This window comes from Scomber japonicus, chromosome 8, assembly GCF_027409825.1.
Source record: "Scomber japonicus isolate fScoJap1 chromosome 8, fScoJap1.pri, whole genome shotgun sequence".
NCBI classification, from domain to species: Eukaryota; Metazoa; Chordata; class Actinopteri; order Scombriformes; family Scombridae; genus Scomber; species Scomber japonicus.
In genome coordinates this window covers 21,321,624-21,345,654 of record NC_070585.1, presented here as the reverse complement: position 1 = coordinate 21,345,654, position 24,031 = coordinate 21,321,624, and the positions used below count along the sequence as shown (strand labels likewise).

General features: G+C 39.8%; 2 protein-coding genes and 1 pseudogene across 2 annotated transcripts; 1 reads left to right on the top strand and 2 right to left on the bottom strand.

The window, feature by feature from the left end:
* Nucleotides 1-5,564: 5,564 nt before the first annotated feature.
* Nucleotides 5,565-7,256, bottom strand: LOC128363327 (uncharacterized). The gene is made up of 6 exons (XM_053324291.1): nt 7,214-7,256; nt 6,759-7,085; nt 6,237-6,602; nt 6,002-6,121; nt 5,796-5,857; nt 5,565-5,684 (listed from the first exon to the last, which is right to left on the bottom strand). Exons 1-6 carry the CDS (start codon nt 7,254-7,256, stop codon nt 5,565-5,567), a joined length of 1,038 nt encoding a protein of 345 aa, XP_053180266.1.
* A 957-nt stretch (nt 7,257-8,213) lies between these two features.
* On the top strand, nt 8,214-21,329 carry LOC128362799 (uncharacterized). The gene is made up of 6 exons (XM_053323651.1): nt 8,214-8,247; nt 12,021-12,386; nt 12,503-12,850; nt 14,376-14,492; nt 20,493-20,572; nt 21,148-21,329. The coding sequence occupies exons 1-6, from the start codon at nt 8,214-8,216 to the stop codon at nt 21,271-21,273; spliced, it is 1,071 nt and encodes a 356-aa protein (XP_053179626.1). The 3' UTR covers nt 21,274-21,329.
* A 624-nt stretch (nt 21,330-21,953) lies between these two features.
* LOC128362798 (uncharacterized) lies at nt 21,954-23,619 on the bottom strand (annotated as a pseudogene).
* Nucleotides 23,620-24,031: the final 412 nt, after the last annotated feature.

Here is a 24,031-nt window from a genome sequence, read left to right as displayed (position 1 = left end):
AGGCAATTTTCAATTCAATCGCGCCTGAATTAGCAAGCGACATTACAGAAGGGGGCGGGCAGGTATGATTGTCCAGAAGCCTCAAGTTTACTCACTGCTCAAACCTCCTAGTAAATAAACCGCCAACACCGGGATGCCAGGTTTGCATCATCTCTCATTCACCTCCACAGCTTTATTGTAGGCTACCTAACACATTTAAAATCATTACTGGTAGCAGGACACCAGGCTAATTAGTCCATTCATCATTAACCTCTGGTTGTAAGCAGTTCCAAGTTGCCAATGTCTTATTCCATTCTCCATCAATTTCATTTTTAAGGAGAAAAATCAGCTATTCTCTCCACTCTTTGGAAAAATTCAGCCTTTTCGACTATATAGCCTACGCCTATTACTCACTTGGTTATTCTCAAATAATACTACTTTAGTAGGGTTGCCAGTTATTAGCATAGCATAACTATTCTAATGTCAATTTAGTGAATCTATGGTTACTGGCACCGGGTTGTCACTTAAGTAGCTCCTACCATCTCCTGCACCAGGTTGCAAGTCACTTATACAGCTAATCTACTGGCACTGTTGCTAGTACAATTAATCTAATGTCATTTCAACAAGGTATAACATTGCAAAACGCTGCAAAAACACTGAAGAGCAGCGAAAAGTGGCACACCACAAAAAATATTTTTCTGCAGCCAGTGGGCGTGACCTGTCATTTCTGTCATTCTGTGTACTGTAGTAATTAAATACTGATGTGAACTACAAACATTACTGACATGCCTGATGTTCTCTGAAGTGAGATAGGTTGCCAAAGGGACGTCATCTCATTAAACATTATTTTTTCAGAGGGATTCTTATAAACAATCTAGATCCTTGATGAGATTATTTGCACCATAGAGACACATTGCTCTAGTTGTTGCCGTGGTGTATTGGAGGAGTAAAAAGCACTGCTGCGTCACATCCTCCAGACCTCATGATGTCATCTACGTGCCTGACCATAAACAGCCACTTCGTCACTTGTGTGCGAGGTGGGTATTGAACTTGAAGCAGAAAAGAAAGCTAACGATTATCCAAATACTTACCCACATGCAACTATAACATCTCAGTTCAAACTTACCAGTCACACCAAGCAGACTGTAGATCTCTGACCATACTGCCTTCTTTTATCTGCATCTCTATAATTTGTACAATGCGTTGTCATACAGTATGGGGTGTGCAGAAACAGTCACAATGAGTTTATCTTCCATTGTTTAACGTGTTTCAGGCTGGAAGAAATTATTTGAGCATGGGTCAACATTCTGTATTGATTGACTGCAGGTTTTTTCGCTGCAAAAATGTTCTGCAGATGGCACCGGCTGAGGCACAGTGCGGGCCCTGCAGGCTTACACAGAGATTGCATGGCAGTCCGCCACAGGCTGCTTTTCACCGCTCTTCAGTGTGTTCACAGCATAACATCACTTCAGTAACATCTAACTAGAAGTACCAGGTTGCCAGTTACTACTACAACTAGTGTCAGCTTGGTACACTCATGGTTACTGGCACTGAGTTGCATGTTACTATTAGGGTTGAGTACAGGCGTAAGGAGCAAGCATATGAAATCAGAATAGCATCCACAGTTAGGACATAAATTTGACGGCGTGTGATCGCCCTGCATCATGAATGAGTGACACATATGGTGCAAACAATATGTTTGAATCGGTGAACATAAGCAAAAGTTTGCAAACGTTTTTTTATAAATACGTTAGTTTTGTTTACCTGTGACAACGGTTGCTAGGGGAAGAAAACGTGTTTCCCCACTGTGCCATGTGTGGAGAAGCATGGAGAAGATGACAAGATGGCAAGGCGAAAGTAGTAGCAGGTGTGGCTATACATTACTGAAATTGATTCAGACAACACGTAGTGCAGTATTTGTCAGGCCAAATGCAAAGCTGGCCATAGAAATACTTCCAACTTAAGGAAACGCCTCATGAAACAGAGAGCTACAGTAGCTACACCAAGAAGCACCCCTACAGCCAACATCGACAACATCTAAACTGAATTGTTGAAACTGAGCTGTCAACAAGTACATCTGCATCTTCAGGTAATTATGTAGCTATTTGAATTAGGTACTATTGCTCGAGAATGTTTCATAAAAATTAAATGAATTGTTTATTGTAGTTGTACAGCAGCTTGTGTGAGTGGCGCATTTGCACTCTTGCTTCATTTGCAGGTCCTCCTGCCCCAAGTGGCACCCTTCACCCTTGCTCAGAAGGCGTCCTTGCCCCGCCAAAGAGTAAATGAGTGCCACAGGGCAATAATCGCATTCATTGTGAAAGGGATGCTGCTCCATAGTGGAGTCCACATGGTTTAGGTAAAACATTATATGGCCTACCCTAGTGTAAATGAGGGTTTATGTGTATGATTCAGAGGATGAAACTGAATAAGATAATAATGCTAAAGCAGTGCAGTGTAGGTTGTCTTGTTTTGATGATAGAGAGATTGCAGGGACCCTGAACCGAAAATAGATATCTTCTCTCATACCAGCTTGGTATAACATAGAAAAAGAAAATCTGAAGGGGGAACTCAAAGCTGTTGAAGAGCTCCAAGCTGCAAAGAAATTCACGAGCGAGCTAATGTCTTATTGACGTGAGCCAAGCTCCCCCTGGCTCCCCTGTTGTTCATACTCTTACAATGGATTATGTCCCATTCAATAAATTGCACTTCTCAGCCATAATCATGATGACATTACTCTGCAAAAGTATTCTTTAGCGTAAAGTAGTAGGCTATTTAACAATTTAGGTGTATATATCATTATTTAAATTGACAATCGAAACTATGATATAATGCAGCCTTACAATATAAATATTAGCGGCTGAAACTACAAAGCGACTTGTCCATGGTTCCACAATGCAAACTGACAATTTATTAATTACTTTTATTAATTTAATTGAAATATTAGTGATCAAAGTTATAGTTTAGCTCCCTCACTGGTGACCCTACTGAGATGTTTTTGGTCTCTACTTCAAGTTAAACCATTTTCTTTTTAAATTTTGTGACGGTGTGCACAACAGCTGAGACAGCGTTCATGGCACGGTTAATTTTTTCTCATTCTTATATGATATTTTGAGGGCATCATTCATGTTAATTTACTATTCTCGGAAACACGCGTTCATTTAGAACAGGTGGGATTCATCATGTTTATGAAGGTTGTAACAACCCCAGTTCAGATTGACCAACCAGTGTAAGAAGCGGGCAAAACACAACAGGCTGAAGTTTTAACAATGTTTTGAGCTTAATAAATATGCTAAAAGGATTAAAAAGTGGGCCAAGGCTTGGGGGTCTAAGAGTCAGGGAAAGAAGAGTCTGTGCCGGGTGTACGTAGCGTCTGTCCTGTGTGTGGCAAAGCCGGGAATCTCACAACAGGGTGGCTATACTGATTTGTATATACAGCTTGGTGGCTGGTCAGGTCTGCGTTGCCTCAACCAGGGCCCTGGTCACCATGCTCTGTCTGGAGCTGCTTTCCACCGTGGCTCAGCTATATGGTGACACAGCAACAATCTCTCACACCCGGACACTACACAGAGGAGAGAAGAGGTGAACACAAGCTGCGAACATGATCTCAAACACTACACAATACAAGACACAATGGTTGCCAGGAGAGAACACATGGGTAAATGATAATCAAAGTCTGTACCTGCACAGAGGAGAGGAGAACGCAGCAGTGTGGCTGCTTAAATGGCAGTTGGAGGTAACTCCCAAGCACACCTGTATTTCATCACCCAACCCCAGTGCGACTAACCCCATACCAAAACCACACCCACCATCACTGCACTCACACACTGTTCAAATAACCACTGCAATTACAAACAGTGCTCAAATAAATAATCACTACATGATACAGGTCTACCGCTACATGGTCATTTACGAGTGTTTCCTGGTGATACAAATGTTTGATGAATCTGATGTGGCACTCTCGTAAATTCCACCTCATGAAAAAAGTACGACAGATTTAAGAGAGAAAATATGAACATGTTCTTGCATCTGGCCCAATGTGTACTCCCTGCTCAGCACAAACAGACTCTTTGCAACTAGCTGGTGGACATAGTGGACCGTTTAGCAGCAAAAGAGCCAGATATTTCCTTCTGGAGTTGGCCAAGATGGAAAACGGAGCTAACTGACCTATCAAATGTATAGATGAATCAACATTAAATATAGTGGTGCAGTTTATTTAGTTTTAAGACTCATAGTCTTTCGCAATGGATTCTACCACACACTAACCCCAAGCCAATTTTTATATTACATGTAGGGCTGTGGTTTTAAATTTAAAAAGCTTGGGTAAACCTTACTACAGTTACTCTATTGTGACGAGGGCGTTACGAATGGAAAGAGGTCTGTCTGTCTTAAAAACAACAATTACTGAGGTCATCAACCTCTTTACATGCTGCACTTCTTCCTCTCTTCTGTCTCCTTTCTCTTATTCCTTTACTAGAACAAATAACTGTGTGGGAGTTCTTCTGCTTTAGTGAGCCCATGTTGGTCTCCAACACCTAACAATCTACAGGTGTGCAAAAGTTCTGCTTCCTGATTCCTTCATTCATTCACCCAGTCTTCCTTTTAAAAGACTGACAGCATGGAGCAAAATTTTAACTTGTACGGTGTTACCATAATGTAAAGTAGCAGCAGATAAACTGGACAGGTAAAACACTGAAATCAACTAAAGCTTCACTGAAAAACACTACTTATTTTGCTGTAATTCAGATACATCAGTTAATTTTGTATATCAGCCTCTGAACTTTGGTTAATTTGTTTGTCCTTTGAAAGTGGGTTCAGTCTGCCTGCTAGCTCAGTTTACTTATTGTTTAAGGTTTTGTCTGGCATAGAAACCTTTATTTAGCAGTAGACATGGGAGAGATAAGGGGGTGTAACATGCATGGTGCAAAGTCCGTCCGGGATTCGAACCGGGGTCAGCTGTGTATATGGCATGCACTCTTAACCACTCGACCACCTGCGCTGCAGTTCACTTAATTTAACACCTGTGTAGCAGGAGTGAGTGATGGTTTGTTGATCTGTGTTAACAGCCGTCTCTGTGTCTCATACAGATAGAGTGTTCACACAGATAAAACAAGTGCTCTTAGAAACTACAACTGAATGCAGGTTAGTACTGATTTAAAGGGAAAAGAGTAGTTTGTGTTCTGTTTTTGAAAGCTTACTTCTTCTGAACAGGCATCAGAATCTGATGTATGTTTCCACTTTCCACTGTTAACTTATATTTTTCCACATTTGTTTCAGACTCAAAACACTGTTATTATAGCACATGGAAACCATTTGAGACAATTAGTTGAATATATTTTTTATTGCAACAATTTACATTAACAACAAGTCATTTTAGATTAAGACATTGTGTTTTTGTGTTTTTACAATTAAAAATCAAATATGTAATTATATGTAAAGAATGCAACACAAAGACAATATATGCTGTGGTAGTCAGAAATGTTGTCAATAATACAGCAATTGAGTAGGCTCAAGTATATGATACTTTGTCATGATAACAAAAATACAACAAAACAATCATACACAGATGCAAGAGCTTAATATTATCAACATTTAACTTGAGAGTACACACTGTCCTCTGAAAACTCTCTCTTCTTTCTTCCTCTCTTTGCTTTTCTTTCAGAGAAATTCAGTGCAGCGTAGTTCATTGTGTCATCCGCTTCAGTCTGTGCAGCAAAGGACATAGATGTGTATTTATACTGTGCATACATAAAGACTGATATATACAGTACCTTCAATGGAATAACAGTAAATTTGAATTTTTTATATTTACTCACAGTATCATCTACTGGTTGGCGCAAGTTGTCATGTTGAGCTTCTGAAATAGTGCTTTCCTTTCCTGAAGATGAAAGAAATCATAAGAACAAATATGTTGGTACATACACAGTTAATCTGGCCTTTTAGTATAATGCAAGATTAAAATCCAAAATGTACATAATCATAAATTATGTAACAGAAGCATTTAGTTAGTTACAACACTTACCTTTATATTGTTCACTTCTTAGACTTCGGTTGCAGATGAGGACGATATTTGCAACAACAGAAACAGCCAAGCAGACTGTTAATATCACTATTCCAATAAATGGTAAATGTGTTGATTGCACTAGAAAATGAAACAAAGAAGAAAGACTTGTCAATGTTTCTCAAATAGATTTATCAATCATGATTTTATCAACATAATTTTAGTATTATTTTCATTATTGAACACCAAATCATACCAAGTTCCAGTTTTGTTCCATTTCCAAATAATATCTTTCCACATGTGGCCACAGCACAGTAATAAGTCCCAGCATCAGAGGAGCTGATGTTTTTAGAGAAGTGATAGTCACAGCTCTTTGGAGACACATTCATGTCAGATTTCTTTCTACATTCATCAGGGCTACTTCCATCAGTGTAGATGAAGTCTGAGTGAGATCCATCTGGTCCGGTTCTGAACCAGTAAACACTGTGTCCTCCTGAACAAGTCTTGTTCCCAGAGTCAGAGAGGACTGAACACTGGAGAGTCACAGAGTCTCCTGGATGGACTGGATCAGATACTGTTGACCCCTGAACAACAATATAGTTTGATGTCCTTTCACTGTTTCCTGTGTAATGTAAAATTATGTTAAAAATTTAAGACCTTCACACACATTTTGAAAACTGGTATTTAAGTATATCTCAAATACAAATTTAAATTTTGCTGTGAAATTGTGAAATTTAGTGACACTTGCAGGTTAAGTTAAAACAGATCACATTATTACCTTTTACTGACAAATATGTCCCGCTCCATACAGTGTCAGTCCACTCCGTGACTCCACAGTAGTACATTCCCTCGTCTTCTTGGATTGTTCTCAAAATGGTCAGGTTAATAAAATTCTTACCTCTATGTACGTCCAATCTTGAGGAAGAAAAATGTGGTCCATACTTAGGTGTTGCAGTTTTAATCAGTTTCACAATTAATTTCAGAGTATCACCGGCACTCTGCTTGTACCAGTAGAGTTCTTTACTGTTGTGCTCATCATCAGAGAAAGCACATGTGAAGTTTGCAGGTTCACCAAGTTGAACTGTGGTCACTGGAATCAGCGTATCTGAATTATATGAAAAATATAGAAGACAAGACATTGTAAATAACAATTGTTGTATGATGCAGAAAATGTATTATTACGTTTTGTTGCCATGACTGTATACAGAATACACAGAATTAGACGGTACTTACATCCTTGATGAAGAACAAGCAGTGTTACCCACAACACGATCATCTTGACTTTGTCTATTGTTAGAAACCTTGTTGGTTTTTCAGTGAATAAAGGAGGGGATGTGACGTGGCCACGATCTGTGTGTCACACTGAGAAAAGTGTCTGATTGGTTATCAAAGAATATAGACTCAAAGTGCACTTCCTGTCACATTGGTCCTATCCTGGTTTTTGTGAAGCATATTTCACCTCTTATTGTTCACCATTCATCTAGTCACTTTCATGATAAACTAAAAACTGTTTGTTTTTAATTATTTTTAATGATCTCTTCAATTACTGTGCTCATTTTTTTTTTGCTTTTCATCTTTGGCAGGCATGTGGAGACACTGCCCCTCGCATGCAGCGAGCTGAACACCCGTCCGACAGTGTTTGAAGACAAGAGTTGATTTTACTGGAACAAACTGTGAAAATTCAGTATCAGAAATGATATTGATTATAAATCAGAAAAATGTAAGATACCATGAACAAGTGTCAGGCCAAACATACAGTAAAGACGAACTAGTACAGAAACAAGAAAACTGGATAAACAAAATACAAACTAAGTAGTTACTTGTCCCTCAAGTGAGTATGAAACAAAATATGTGTGCAAATCAACATGAAAGAGGCTAATATGGATATTTTGATATTGATTTGCAGAGCCTTTATCAGATTAAATATACTTTATGACTAAGTGTTTTCTGTAATTTACCTTCATTTATTGGATATTTAGATCAAGTTGTTCATCCACAACTGACGTTTAACTTTTTCTGTGCAATTATTAGATATTTATTCAAAAAGTATTTTTAACATATTTGATTAAGCTTGACCCCCCAAAAAAGGAATGTTAAAGTCTATACTGTATATGTGGTATGTAACATTGTGGATTTTGTTACTTTATTTAAAGACAATTCATTGGTTGTAAGTCTTGTCATTGTTTATAAAAGATTCATTGTGAAGGCCTTTTGGTTGGTTTTTCTCAACCTTATGGGGGAACTTGGTTACCTAATCACTATCAGATGTAAGTGTGTCTGTTTCCTACTATAATTTTTGATCTTGAAGAAGGCCTGAGGGCCGAAACGTCAACTTCTGAATAAAAGAGAAATGTCTTAATGTCAATTCTGTAGATGGACTCTCCTGGTGACAGTTACTACCTGTGATTGTGTTGCATTCATTTTCATCTTTTTTTAACTATCCATCGTGAATCTAACATACTGTAGGAGTGTGATACTGACCTGGCTTCTAAATATAAATTTATAAATTTATTGTCTTGATTTCAAGTCTTTCAACTAAACCCCAAGATCACATTACAGGGTTAAGACATGATTAAGGTTAAGCAACTACATGTTTTGGGAGTTTAAGGGAGGAGGGAGAACCTGGGAGAAAATCCAATTAAATCCCAGAAATAAAGAATCAGAGCCGAAATGTGAACTGAAGAACTTGCTGCTGTGAAGAAGCAGGTTTATCACAGAGATACTACGGCAAAATGATTTTGTTTCATAAAAAATGTATCTTTTCACTCAGTTTAGACCCCCCACTTTTCATCCCTGTTTTCAGAGTGCTGTGTCAGTGCTTAATTATCAAATCCATTCCACTTGCTTATTGAGAGTATGTCCAAGTCAATTAAAGTCCACTCCAGGTTTTCACTGCTACCTTACACCCTGACATATTGTCACACAGCACACACACACAAGCAGTTGTCCATGGCTTGTCATTGATGCTCAGATGCCAGGTAGCTGAGTTAAGGTGGTTCACACACTGTCACGATATTCAGGATGTTAACTTACTTAAAATCAATGCTTGGTATTTAATTAAATGTTTATATTTTGTTCACTTTTCGCTCACAGCCTTTTTGTTTTTGTTACTGTGTAGTGTACCGACTGACTACAGCATTAACTGTTGGAATACAATGCTGCCATGCACCCAGGTAGTTAAGTGATAAGGGTGCATGCCTTATAATTGCAAGGTCAGCAGTTCAAGTCCAGCTTGGCCCTTTATTGTATGACAATCTCCCCCTGCCCCTGCAAGATTTTCAATACCTCCAACACCCATGGACTCAACTAACCTGCAATCTAATGGAGAGGACTTACAGTATGTCACAAAATAACCAAGCAGAGATTTGAACCCAAGACCCTGTTGTGATGAGGCAGCATGTTAATCACTGACAGACTATCCCGAAAGGGTTTTTGTAATAAAATGTAGCTTTTCATTTGCAGTAAAATGGTAAAAATGCCACCTTTATGCCCCATGAACAGTAATGGACACATTCACAATAACAAGACAGAACACCTGACACTATAATGCAGTCAACAGCAACTCCACAGGCTCCCACTTTACTTCCTTCATCTGCTTGTATGTAGGTGTATAGAGAATGAAACTGCATACATTGATAATGTAAAGACTTAACACTTCCCTGAAGATGCATTTGTGTTTGTGGTTGAGTGTGACAGTTCATACTACTACAAGTGTAGATATGACACATTACAATTATCATACTGTACATTTAAACCAGCTGTTCCCTGACATGATGCTGTGTCCAGGAAAGTGGATACAGGAACAGTAGCAACTGTAAAATGTAAAAAAGTCCCGCAGTAAATACTTTCATGTACTTTGTGTCCTGCTTTTTCTTTTTGTGCACAGTACTGCTGTAAAACAGCACACAAACAGATGCAAATAAACAAGTGACGAGTGGAAAGTTAGACCTCATTGTGGTTCGTCTTTCAGTGTAAGGTGTTGTTTTCATTGGTAGCTGCTGTGAGAGAGGGGAGTGCTACTCACTGTTCCCACCCCGCTCGGTTTTAACTATGATCTTTGCCTGAGTATTATTTGACTGCGCTACATGTCTTTTCATGTGATTGCAACATCAAAAACACAATTTATAAGCATTTTTTTTAACATGAAATTAGCATTTCAAACAATTAATTGATTTTTTTCAATAAAAAAAAATTCTGCTGAAACCTCTTGCAGCTTTTCTCTCCTGCTTTAAACTCAGTACACATCCTGTTGAAGCCTACAGTCAGGTCTGTTCTGAGTAAACAGCCTCAGTGGTTGGTCAAAGGGCGGAGAAATGGCCCACCACACTTTTCTCTGTCAGTGTAGCTGTTGCATGTGGCTTTGCTCGATTGTTCTCAAGACAGACATGCACATGTATCTACAAAGTGCTGAGGGATGAGAAAGATGAAGGTGTCAGTAGCTGCTTTAACTGAGTAGCTGTCTCCTCACAGTTTTATACTGCTTATTTTTACAAAACATCTTCTCAATTTACCAGTTCGTCAGTTCGTAACATCTCTTGACTTTCTGTGTGTTTGGGCCACATTTCCTCTGGCTCTCCCCTGCAAATGTTCTTCAAACCTACAGGCTATCACCTTAAATATTGTTATGTATGTATGTATATATGTTATTTCAAATGTCTTGTTGCCTAAAAAATGATTTGGACACCCAAATTCTACCATATACAAGCTTGGAATTAAATTGCCCATTAAGCTATTCATCTACTTTTGCATAGAGTACAAAAACAAAACAACCACAACTGCAGGTTCAGGGTGAGATTAATCTAACTTAATGCAATCATTGAAAGTAAAACTGCTAGCTCACACTGGAAGACAAAAAATCCACTTTCAACTCCAACAGTGTCTGTGTTGTTTTCTTTTAGCTATCAGGATATCAGTGCACCAACAAATCATTGGGGTTTTATGTTAATGTGAGGGCAGAGGGATTTTGTTGTGTGCATCCATCAGGCCCAGATGTTGTGGGTCAATAAATAGCTTCAAATGCAAGAGGTTACTTCCTATTGTTAGCTCTGCACATCCATGATTCACCAACACAGATGATTTCACTTATTCTAGCTGATTCTCAGATCTGTATGGTGTGGGTGGGGTGTGTGTGTGTGCGTGTGTGCGTGTGTGTGTGTATGTGACAAGTTTGCAGCGTTTGTTCATAATGTGTAGCCTCCATCTGATTTGTGCTGATAGTTTCACACTATTCTATACTCTGTGGTGGTAATGTGGCTAGATACACATTGCTAGAGAAAGAAGATCACTGCTAGCTAGCAAACATGGCTGTAAGCAATGCCGGTTTTAAAGTGTTTAATAGATGTTTTTTCAAATGTTTTTTTGACGGAAGAGTTACAGTAGGCTATATGTTAAGGAAGCACACAATGTGTTCTGGTAAGAAAAAGTGAAAACACAGTTCTTTGTTTAAAGAAAATCCATGTGCCTGTGTTGTGTGTATATTTTTTTAAGTTGAGATATACAAACATAGTGGTAAAAACTTTGCTTCATAGCTCCATCTTAATATATACACACTTTTGTTATATATAGGGTTTTGCGTTTGTGCTAATCTAAGACAAACACAAAAATTGGGATTATATAAATAAATTAAACTTATTTATAGTTCAGGTTGTTAGAATAAAGACAATTCTTTGAAAACAACACAAATACAACAATTATGTACATGTACATCTCTTATCAACGGAAAAAAAATCAATGGTTTGTCTAAGGGAAAGTTTATGTTCCGTATTTCAGCCAATCACCGTGATTTCCACTTTACAAACCTTGAACAACTTGTGACCAAACCTTCCATCTGGTGGAAAGACATCAGTTGTGCAAGACACGAGAGCTGCACCACAATGATCGTACGACTGACTGCTTTGATTCTTCTTACTGCAGTGTGTAAGTACAATTCTTGTTATGTACAAGAAACCTTTTTCTAGTGTGAACAGTCTGTGATAGTAATTCATATGAGAAAAGGACCTGTAAAATGTACATTTTTCCTTGTTTTCGTGCTGTTATCTAGTAAGTCTCTTTTGTTCTTCTTCAGCTCTGATTCAAGCTGCAGAGGTTCCTCAACTGATCTCTTTGACTCTGGTTGAATTTGGTGACAATGTTACTTTTCACTGTACAGTCTCTGAGAAGGACAAATCATTTCACTGGTATAAACAGCCTTTTGGACAAATGCCCCAAACAGTCGCTTCTAGACTCAACAGAAAAATAACAGTCAGTGAAGAATTTAAAGAGCCACGTTTCAACATCACCAACGAGGGTGCTCACTTTTCTCTCACCATCAGAAATGTAACCAAAGTGGATGAAGCAGTATATTTCTGTCAAAATGGATCATCGTATTCACAGACTTTCATCAATGGCACATTCTTGGCTGTGAACGGTAAAAATAATTTTCTGTTATTTCAGTGATCATTTACATTTTTAACTCATTCACATAATTTGTATTGTGAATTCCTTTTGCTGAGTTTGTTAATTTTATTTTACTGAATCACACAGACAACAATCAGCAGAAATCAGTCTATGTGAAACAAAGTCCGGAGACAGCATCAGTCCAGCTGGGAGACGCACTGACTTGTCAGTGTTCACTGCTCTCCAAGAACAAAGCAGAAAACACAGATCAGTGTCCAGGTGAACACAGTGTGTACTGGTTCAGAGCTGGATCAGGAGGATTTCATCCAGGTGTCATTTACACTCACGGGAACAGGAGTGATGAAGGAGAGGAAAGGAGCTGTGTCTACAGTCTGTCCAAAACTATACATGACCCCTCTGATACTGGGACTTACTACTGTGCTGTGGTCACATGTGGACAGATCCTGTTTGGAGAAGGAACTAAAGTGGAGATAAGTATGTATTCATAGTTTAGTCTTGTGCCCAGCAGTTGAGCTTTTGAAATGAACAATATTTGTATATTCATAGATTCTGGATTTTTAAAGAGGGAAAATGAGTAGATGCCATTTCAAGAATTTTAATGAAGTACTTTTCGTATTTCTTAAAATATGTCTGGAAGGGTTACTTAAGAAGGTTTCTACGGGCCCTATAATAATAATAATTATACTATTGTACAGTGGATAAACATGAATATAAATACATAGTCAGTGCGAGACAGAATAGGCCAATTGGAATAAGTGTGTTTTCAGGTAGGATTTAAAGGTGGAGATAGAGTCAGAACTGAGAATGTTGGGAGAGATGGTGGGAGAGAGTTCGAAAGGCAGGAGGAAGATCGGCTGAAGGCTCTTGACCCCATGGTAGTCAAATTGCCAGACAGGGCAAAGAGCTGGATGGCAGACGAGGTTCGAAGAGTGCAAGAGGGTGTGTGGATATGAAAGTTCAGAGAGATACGATGGTGCCAGGTTGTGAAGGACCTTGAAAGTGAGGAGTGTGATCTTGAAATCAATACAGGATTTGATATGCAGTGATTTACAAGGAAGACCGAAGAAGAGAGAATTACAATAGTCCAGTCTGGATGTAATTAAGGTGTTTACAAAAATAGCTGTGCAGGTTGTTGTAAGTGACAGACGAAGACGATTGATATTGCGTAGATGAAAGCATACAGACAGAGTAACATTATTGATGTAGGCTTCAAATAATAGTGTGCTGTCCAGAATGACACCCAGAATCTTTACCATAGGGGTCAGAGGAATGGTGGAATTGTCGATTGTCTGTTGTCAAGGAGAAAGAGTTATAATCACGTGTAAAGACAAGTGCAGCGTGGTGGTAGGTCATGGGCGCACTGACTGTGTGGGTATATCCATGCACATCTGCTATTTTTGTTCATGTGCAGCAGCAAAGTATGAAAGAGCTGGGTGAAGTTGAATCAAAAGATCAACATGTGTGATGATTATTAAATACTTTTTCAGACATATTCCAGCTCTGAAACTAATGTCCTAACCACAGTTAAATATGATAATGACAGATTAACAAACAGCTTTTCTTCAGGAAAGGTTTTCTTAACACAATGAACACATATCAAAAAGTAAAACCACTCACTCTGTATCCCTTCACTTGAATGAACCTCCCACTTATTTATGCCTCTCCTCCCACCTTTGAGGTCAGGAAAATTGTGCTGCTTATGCTGGTCTTTGAATCTCTGCAAAAAAAGGCCCCAGTGTCTTAATAAGAACATAATGCCAGTAGTCAACAAAATGTAATAATGATCCCATTGTGTATGTTTGTTATTCAGAAATATTGAAATAGGATCAATTCATGCATGATAAATACTTCATGCATGTATTGTTTTTGTAGTAACATGTACAGTATGTATTTTAACCAATTTAAAAGTGCATCTCTTAATCAAACTGTGTCCATTGATGTCTGTTGAAGTTGAAGTCTTATGCCCAAAACTCAAACAAAACAGTTTTTCTGATTTCAGGATCAAAGTTGGAGCTTGTTGTCATTGTACTTGGAGCACTGTTGGCCTGCTGTGTGACTGTGATTACCATCCTTATGTTCTACATTAATGGGAGGAGAGTTTGTGAACATTGTAAAGGTAAGTTCAGCTTTTTATTTTTTGTGTCAGCTGAAGTCCCCCTCCACTCAATTTTGCTTTTTGTCAATGCACTTGGATGTAGGATCTTCACTATGCAGAGTTGACACTCAAATACTGGTTATTAATCTGCTGATTCTCTGTGTTCATCTTAAATCTCAGTTTAAAGGATATGGCTGGCCTTTTTGTGTTATTGTCAACAAATCACATGCCAAGACGAAACCATCAATGAATTAATCCCACTTAAGAGTGTTGTCTGTGTACCCAAATCCTACTCCTCTGTGCTATAGACCTCCATAGTATGGACAAAATAACTAGCGTCTTCAATGTGTGATTACGTGCTGATTTTTCTTTGATGGCTTCTATTGCAATTTAAAAGTGTCAATATAAAACAACTTGATGTGAACATTTTTTTTACAGTATTACAATATTGCAAATGTTTCAGAAATGAAGCATTTTATGAGGTCACTATATTGTGTTTATGTTGTGTAAAATTATATTTCTAGGTTGTAACTTATACATTGTCTGTTGAATGTTCATTATGTGAATGATGTCCTTTATATGTGTGTAATGAACATTGAATTTAATATTTAATTTCACATTACATGACATCACATGATATGATAGTTTCCAATGAGCAAAGCTCTTCACTAATGACTGCTCAGTGTGTCACGTGGTTGGTTTGGTTTAAAAGCCGAAACAATAATTTAGTTTTAAAATGTTGCCAACAACGCCACCTAAGTTGAGGAGCTTAGGACTCCATAATTACAAATAGGCTACAGGTTCTTTTTATCAGGACGGAGCAGAGTTAAAAAACCACATAAAAATATATAAAGTTCACCAGGATTTATTATAAAACAGTCCAAAGTCTTTTCCCAGTTCCAGACCGTCCTGGAGGTCCTTCCCAGGACTGGATGCTGATTTCAATTCTCGGAGATGATGGGGGGGGTGAGACCTTCTTCCTCCTCCGGATCTACTCGTTCCCTCAGTCCGGTACTCCGCCTGTAGACACAGAACACAACCGCCAGCCCTCTGTCGACACACCCATCTACGCTCTCACTCCCTCCTCTACCTGGCCCTACAGCTGGCCTTCTTAGTGTCTGCATTTTGGATTTGCGAATTAACACTCACGGTTTTCCTGGGTGATAACTGAACGTCATTCACCCAGGCTGGAGTAATTACGCCGACAGACACGGGCCGCTGCACTTCAGGTAGGAGGATCTTTCTGCGATGGTAGGTTCTCGGTGGCCTGCTGGTTCTCCGGCTGGTTCCTCATCTTCTCCTTCTCCGGCCTCTCTGGCCTTCCTTCGTCTCTGGCTCCTCTCTCTGGCTCCTCTCTCTGGCTCCTCTCTCTCTGACGTCTCTGGCCTGCAATAAAAAGGGTCATACCTGCAAGCTGCCAGCTGTGGCTTGTTGCACTGATTGTCCGTCAGCTGTGGGATGTTCAAGGTCAGCTCGGAAAAAGAAATTTCAAACATAATTAAATCACAGCAAACCAATATATTAAACTGACCCTGTCACATCCCCCCACAGCTAACAGTTGGCAGTCTCTGCAACAGTTCTCACAGTCTATAGCGCTCTGGTGATATTCACCGTCGTACAGGTGCTTCATTAACTTCTGCAGGCATGTTGGGGCAGGCACACAGTAGAACATAGACAGTTCTGCTGTTCTTTCTCCAGTCAATTGTGAGGCTGGGGGTCATGGCTGTGGCAGGGAACCTGCACACAGTCCGAGAGAGTTCCTGTGCAAAACCCTCTCCCTTCCCCGGCGTCTCTAGCCTTCCTGGCTCTGGCCGTCTCTAGCCTTCCTGGCTCTGGCCGTCTCTAGCCTTCCTGGCTCTGGCCGTCTCTAGCCTTCCTGGCTCTGGCCGTCTCTAGCCTTCCTGGCTCTGGCCGTCTCTAGCCTTCCTGGCTCTGGCCGTCTCTAGCCTTCCTGGCTCTGGCCGTCTCTAGCCTTCCTGGCTCTGGCCGTCTCTAGCCTTCCTGGCTCTGGCCGTCTCTAGCCTTCCTGGCTCTGGCCGTCTCTAGCCTTCCTGGCTCTGGTTGGGGCAAGTTGCAGGAAACCGGGAGAGGGCATCCGCGTTGATGTTCTCCCTCCCAGCTGGGCTACCCAGCGTTGCTCCACTGCACCCAACCTGGCAGACTCGGGCCTTTTGTGTCCACATGCATCCTCCTCTAATAACAGGACGTCCTGTCGAAGGGCATTGCAGACTCATCAGGGTGCTGGCGGCATATCTCCTCAATGCTTGAGTTCCAAATTTGTGCCCCCAAAGTTTGGTACCCATGGTGCACCCAGAAAAACAGGCATCATCATCATTTTTTAAAACTTGTAAAAAATGGTAAAAGCCACCAAAATAAAAGTGTAAAACAATACCTTGGTTTTAACTCTGCTCAGGTACCTGATCCTGCCGACAACGCCAGAAAATGTCACGTGGTTGGTTTGGTTTAAAAGCCGAAACAATAATTTAGTTTTAAAATGTTGCCAACAACGCCACCTAAGTTGAGGAGCTTAGGACTCCATAATTACAAATAGGCTACAGGTTCTTTTTATCAGGACGGAGCAGAGTTAAAAAACCACATAAAAATATATAAAGTTCACCAGGATTTATTATAAAACAGTCCAAAGTCTTTTCCCAGTTCCAGACCGTCCTGGAGGTCCTTCCCAGGACTGGATGCTGATTTCAATTCTCGGAGATGATGGGGGGGGTGAGACCTTCTTCCTCCTCCGGATCTACTCGTTCCCTCAGTCCGGTACTCCGCCTGTAGACACAGAACACAACCGCCAGCCCTCTGTCGACACACCCATCTACGCTCTCACTCCCTCCTCTACCTGGCCCTACAGCTGGCCTTCTTAGTGTCTGCATTTTGGATTTGCGAATTAACACTCACGGTTTTCCTGGGTGATAACTGAACGTCATTCACCCAGGCTGGAGTAATTACGCCGACAGACACGGGCCGCTGCACTTCAGGTAGGAGGATCTTTCTGCGATGGTAGGTTCTCGGTGGCCTGCTGGTTCTCCGGCTGGTTCCTCATCTTCTCCTTCTCCGGCCTCTCTGGCCTTCCTTCGTCTCTGGCTCCTCTCTCTGGCTCCTCTCTCTGGCTCCTCTCTCTGGCTCCTCTCTCTCTGACGTCTCTGGCCTGCAATAAAAAGGGTCATACCTGCAAGCTGCCAGCTGTGGCTTGTTGCACTGATTGTCCGTCAGCTGTGGGATGTTCAAGGTCAGCTCGGAAAAAGAAATTTCAAACATAATTAAATCACAGCAAACCAATATATTAAACTGACCCTGTCACAAGTGCTCAAGGGCTGGTAAGGCACTGAAGCTGGGCACATCAACAACGGCAAGACCTTAACAATGTCATCAAAGTCTGTTTTTATTCATTCCTGTCTTTTAAATGAAGTTCATAGATTTATATACAAAGTTAGGGAACAAAGACCACTCCTTGTAGACACTCCTTGTCCCATTTCTACACAATCAGTATTTGAGCACACCTCAGTTTGCAAATTCACTGTGTCACACCTGTATCGTTATCGAGCCATCAAGCTTACCTGAAACTGGATGGTTGCTTCTTAATGCAGAACTGTTTGATATCCCATGGTCCTCTCTCAGCACCCTCAGTTGCGCTTGCTGGTTACCATTGCACAGAGCCCTCGGCCTCCATCCTCCATTGACGCCACCATCATCGGGCCCTCATTTCTTTGTGACTTCAGAGGAAGATCCTGTCTTCAACGCCTGAGAGATGTTGCCTATCCCATCTCTGTCTCACTCGAGATCTGGGAGTCTGCACAAGAGGAGAATCCTCTCCCAACTACCAACCACCCATCTACCCATCTACATGTTAGAGTGAACAATCACTTGCTTGAAACACATCTAGTCAGAGAAACAGCCCTTTTCACCACACTGATAATAATGCCAGACTTTTTCAATTGTTTACAGACTCACTGTATTATACCACTACCCACTGAGTTTCCCACACACTTCTAGATTTTCTATGCTGTGTCTGTGGTGATGGCACATCATTTGGATGTATGAACACTGCCTCTGTCACATACTTCAGCTACTTCAGCTAAACTTCAGTACATCCAGAACTCAGCAGCCAGAATCGTCACTCATACTACACCATGACCCACATCACTCCCATCCTCTCCCAGCTGCACTGGCTACCAGTTTTGTCCTGGATAATATTCAAAATCCTACTCCTCACTTTCAAAGCCCTCCATAACTTAGCTCCTGTATACGTCAGTGAACTCCTGACTCCCTATTCTCCCTCTCGGTCTCTCAGATCCTCTGACTGCAACCTCCTCATTGTCCCACACATCAAACTTCAGCGCCATGGTCCCCAAGCTCTGGATTTCTCTCCCTCAATCCTTCAGTGACTGCCCTTCCTTTTCCATATTCAAGTTTCCATTTCTGTTCCTCCTCCTCTGCTTAGTCTTGTTTTGTTTGATTTATTTATTTAACATATTATTATTATTCTCTCCCCCAAAATCCTCACCAGTAATAATGTTGACCTTGCCCAACTCATTAAACCATCCTCAACTAATCTTGATGTCCCCAGGGAATTGCTTACCCCACTAAGTTCCTTCGAACTGTGGCTGAATTTGTCCATCATTTATCGTGATGTCATCTGTTCTGCTTTCCATACCTGCAGATCACAGTTTATCAACTACTTGTTAATTCTCAATCTGGCCTTACAGTTCAGTGGCAATGGCTCCTACTCATACCATGTCCTGTTTGCTTCTCAAGTTGCTGGACACCAACCAACCAGGGCATGTTCTTGGGAACGTTGGATCCTGAACTGTACTGCCACATCTTTGTAGCTCACTCAGTTGCTACCTGTGTGGCACCCCTTCCCATCCCACTGCTCGCCCACCATCCATCACCTGCAAACCAGCCATTTCCCAGTTATCCACCCTTGGCCTTCTTCCAAAGGTGTGGATAAGGGAGGCAAACCTGTCCTCTATCAGGGGAGAAGGATGGTCTTCAAAAACTATAATGATCCGGTATGCAACATCTCCAGCTGCAGACTCTTCCACATGTGCTTGTTCTGTGGTGGAGCCTAGACCAGATCAAAAATCTGTGTAAATGCCTTAGAGAATCACCACCAGTCTATTAACTTCCTCAACTGAGGTTTCACCCATGATTTCCATCCAGGTTTGAAGGCTATGCCCAAATTCACCAAGACATGCCACAAATTTACAGCCACACACTCCTGAAAAAAAGAAGTTAAGAACGCATTTATGATTGGCCCATTTTCCAGGCCTCCTTTCCTATCTTTCAGGATTAGTCTGACCAGTGAAGCCACAAGAAAATATCCAGGGAAAAAGAGGCTCACTATTGATCTCTCCTCCACCCATGGATCCACATCTTGAGCAGCCTGATTCCCAGTGTGGACTTTTCATCACCCACATCAGCCGCACAGGCCAAGGAGTCCGGTTGTCTTAGTTGGACGTCACATTACCACTGCTCTTAAAGTTCCTCTTCTTCCACCCTGTTATTGGCATCTTTTCTGTCTCCTCTGGAAGTACGCATACTACTTTGCTGTGCGCCTGACTTTCAGCTGCAAGAGTAGTCCAAACATTTTTGACTTATTATCGCTGTATGAAATTATTTTCGGGGTTCAATCCAGCTAATGGAAAACTCCCCCTCACTCTGAGTCTCGACATCCCCCTTAGCTCCATCCTAACTTCCCACCATCAGCCGTTGTCATCTCATTGACAATCTGACATTCATCCATCATCAACCCTCTTCTCTCCCATTATTCCTTCATCCCCTCCACCCTCCACCCTTATCCCTCACCCCTTCATCTATTCATCCATCACCCCAACCATCATTGAACATCCAAGTTCTCTTTCATTATTTTTAATTAAACCATTTCAAATCCATATTTTTGTTGGTGTGGTCTTGGTTAGTCAATGAGAGGGTGACACAAAGCATACTGATATGTCATCAGTTAACATATTTCAACTGTTAACACACTGAAGGTTTTGCTTTTTTTCACAGGAGCAACAGGAACAACAGCAACAGGAACGTCTTATAATTTTGGACATGACAGGACAACAGTAGATCAATCAAATAATCCAGTAATTATGCTTTTGGTGAATTTTGTTGTCTTGTTTCCACTGGCTATCTGTAGTGATCATTATGTGGCCTTTTCCTTTGTCAGATCCAGAGGGTACAAAGTAAAGCTAAATCAATTCATTTGTAAGTTATGTAATGTGTGTTACTATATGATAAAAAATAATGAAGAGAGGTTGAGAGGTGCAAATGCAAAACAGGTCACTGAGAAATAGCATAGGAATATTTCTAAATAAGTGTGTTAAGCTCTATAAGACAATGTAAAAAATATATATAACAGTTTATAAAGGGCATGAAGCAAATGAATAAGTGCACATGCACCTGATGATTTTAAAGTCACTTCTTGTTGATATTGTTTCCACCTGCACACTGTTCACATTTTTAATGCAGTCATTTTTAAATAACACATCTGCTGCCTTCATGACAGAGAAATTAATAATCAATAACATATTTCACATTTTATCTAATGATATTGATTAAACAAGCCACCTAAGTAGTGTTATTGTTTAGTTAATGATGTTACAATCCTAATCTCTAAATGATTTAATAACACAAATATTATATACTGTATTTTTTGTAGGATGGTAACACAGAAGGAGTGAACTATGCAGCGCTGGATTTCCCCACAGAAGGAAATAAAAAGAGGAGAGAGTACAAACGGGGATGTATGTATTCTGATGTTAGATCAGATAATCTCAACCAGTAAAACCCCTCACTATAGGCAGAACAGGACCTTTACACTGCTCCATAACTCTCAGGAGATGTCCGTTGCTTAGCATGTGTTAGAATGTAAAGTATATTATGTGCACAGATTCAGTTATTTTCTTTTTAAAATTCAAATTGAATTATGCACATTTGTTTATTTAAAACAAAACATACATTTCATGGCATGGCATTGATAATAAATGAGGATCATATGAGATGTTGAAGACTTAAAATGCAGATCAGACATAAGAGGCAAACAAGAAACTTCTCATGGGTAATTCATTTCAAACCAACTCTTTTAAGATGAGTCCTTGTTTTTTTTTGTTTTTTTTTAAAGATATGGCATGTCAATGTCTATTCCAAATGTTTAACTATTAAATGTTAAATTTTAACATCTTGATGATTCATTTTCTTTTGTGAAACAATAATATTCAAAGATATTACACAGTGATACAAAGAATGATTATGTTACAGAGTTCACAGATGAAATTCATGTGCTAGAGCAGCTTTAAGCAGTTATTTTTACACATGTGGCAGAAAAAAGAACAAATCTGGTGTGTGAATTAATACTAAATCCTGACATTACTGTAGACACAATTTTCCTCCGTTGCTTTTACATTCCTTCTCTCTGATTTACCAGCTGTCTTCGTAAAGGTTGGTGTAGAATAAACCAACGAGTCTTCATTTCTCTGAGGAAATAAATCCCAAAATATTGTGAGATGGGAAGTTAATGTATGGACATGCAGATAGATAAAACATACTTTTTAAGTTAAATATTGTCTTTAATTTCCTTACCTGCTGACTCTGCTGACCACCTCTGGCTGTTTCAGAATGTATTTGCAGAGCAACAGCAGCTGTATTATGAAATGATAATAATAATAATAATAACAGTTCAGTAATATGACTTATACACAGCAATAATGTGAATGTAAAGATATAGCTGTTACTGAATACTGTTTGATAGATTCATGTTTGAGTAATTTCTATTACCGTTATAACAGTCACAAGATTTTCTCTTGATGCAATATATGAGGAAGGTTATTACAATCAGACTTATAGCCAAAGCAGCACACAGCAGGTAGATAATGGTGTTGGCCTTCTGTAAATCACACCCGCTGACAACTGAAGCTTTATGAAAGAATATGAAATAAAATATATAATTTAATGTTAAGAAATAGCAATATATAATTTATAGTATTTGATCAGAATATATGAAGTAGAACAAATGTTTCTCTGACAGTTGATCATAACAAAATACATACGATCATTTAGAAACCATTGTGTAGAAAGAAATTTACCTTCAATGTCCAGTTTTGTTCCATTTCCAAATAATATCTCCCCACATGTGGCCACAGCACAGTAATAAGTCCCAGCATCAGAGGAGCTGACCTTCTTAGAGAAGCTGTAGACACATTTCTGTGGAGAACGAGCATCAGGACTCTTTTCACATCGATCACTTCTGTTTTCATGAGCATAAATTACACTGAGATGAGATTCATCCGATCCAGCTCTGAACCAGTACACTTTGTGTTCTTCAGGACATCTTTTACTCTCAGAGGCAGAGAGCACTGAACACTGGAGAGTCACAGAGTCTCCTGGACGGACTGGATCAGATTGAAAGTCTTGAGTGATGGATGTGATGTCAGGTTCTGGTCCTGGAGAATTAGAAACATGTTTTACTCATTTTCATTAGGATGCATTATAGTGTTCAAGTTTCCATTATTTGTGTGTAAACAAAAGACAAGAATCTACATCATGCTGAAAACAAATATTTAAATCCAACTTACATCTTAATAATGTAAAAGTACCAATTTAAAAATAAAATTGGTGTTATTAGACATTTTACATCCACATAACTCTTCAGTTCTTAACACGTGTCATAAATGTTTGCTGTTCTTTCTGTATTTACCTTTAATTCTGAGAAATGTTCCACTCAAAAATGTCATGTTGGTTTTTTTCACTTTTATACAGCAGTATCACTTAGCTGTGCTTTGGTAATATGCAGAACAAATGTTCCAGGCCCTTGTTTCGCTGAAATACGATCATTATATTGATTAACAACCTTATAATCAAAGTTATATGTTGCACCCAAAATTTCAGGAAAAGTTCCAGAAACAAGCCTGATCCAAAATAAATGTGTTGATAGCCAAGATTCCTGGCGGTTACATGTCAGAGTCACGTTTTGTCCAACATCAACAGTCTTTGTTGTAAAGATGTGATCAACGTTGCATCCTGGAAAAAAAATTAAAGAGAGCAAGGATTAACAATAGATTCATATACCTCCCATATACTAATGCAAGAGAAATGTACATCTACAGTACATATACTTACGCCCAATTGTGAGCATGAGTAGTATAGGAACTACGATCAGCATTTTCTTGTTTTACTAGTTGAGACAGCAGTCGGTTTAGACGGTATTATAAGATGCTTCACTTTAATGTGATCATATAAAATGGGAGGGAACATTTTCACAGCAATCTGATTGGCCGTTTGTTAAGGTGGCGTTTCATTGCACTACCCCAGTGGAAATCTATCAACCAAAACTTTCCAACTTATACACTTGAAACAACACCAGCAGCTTTCTCAGGTCTGGTTCTCGCGGTGGGTTCCTTACAGTGGAACGCCTACAGTAAACAAATACAGTATGCAGTACACTTTGTTTACTGTACATTGTGTTTAAACATTACTTCACTGCACCATCGACCAGTAAAATCAATTTTTATGTTCATCATCATCATCATCAGGTCAAAATTATTTCT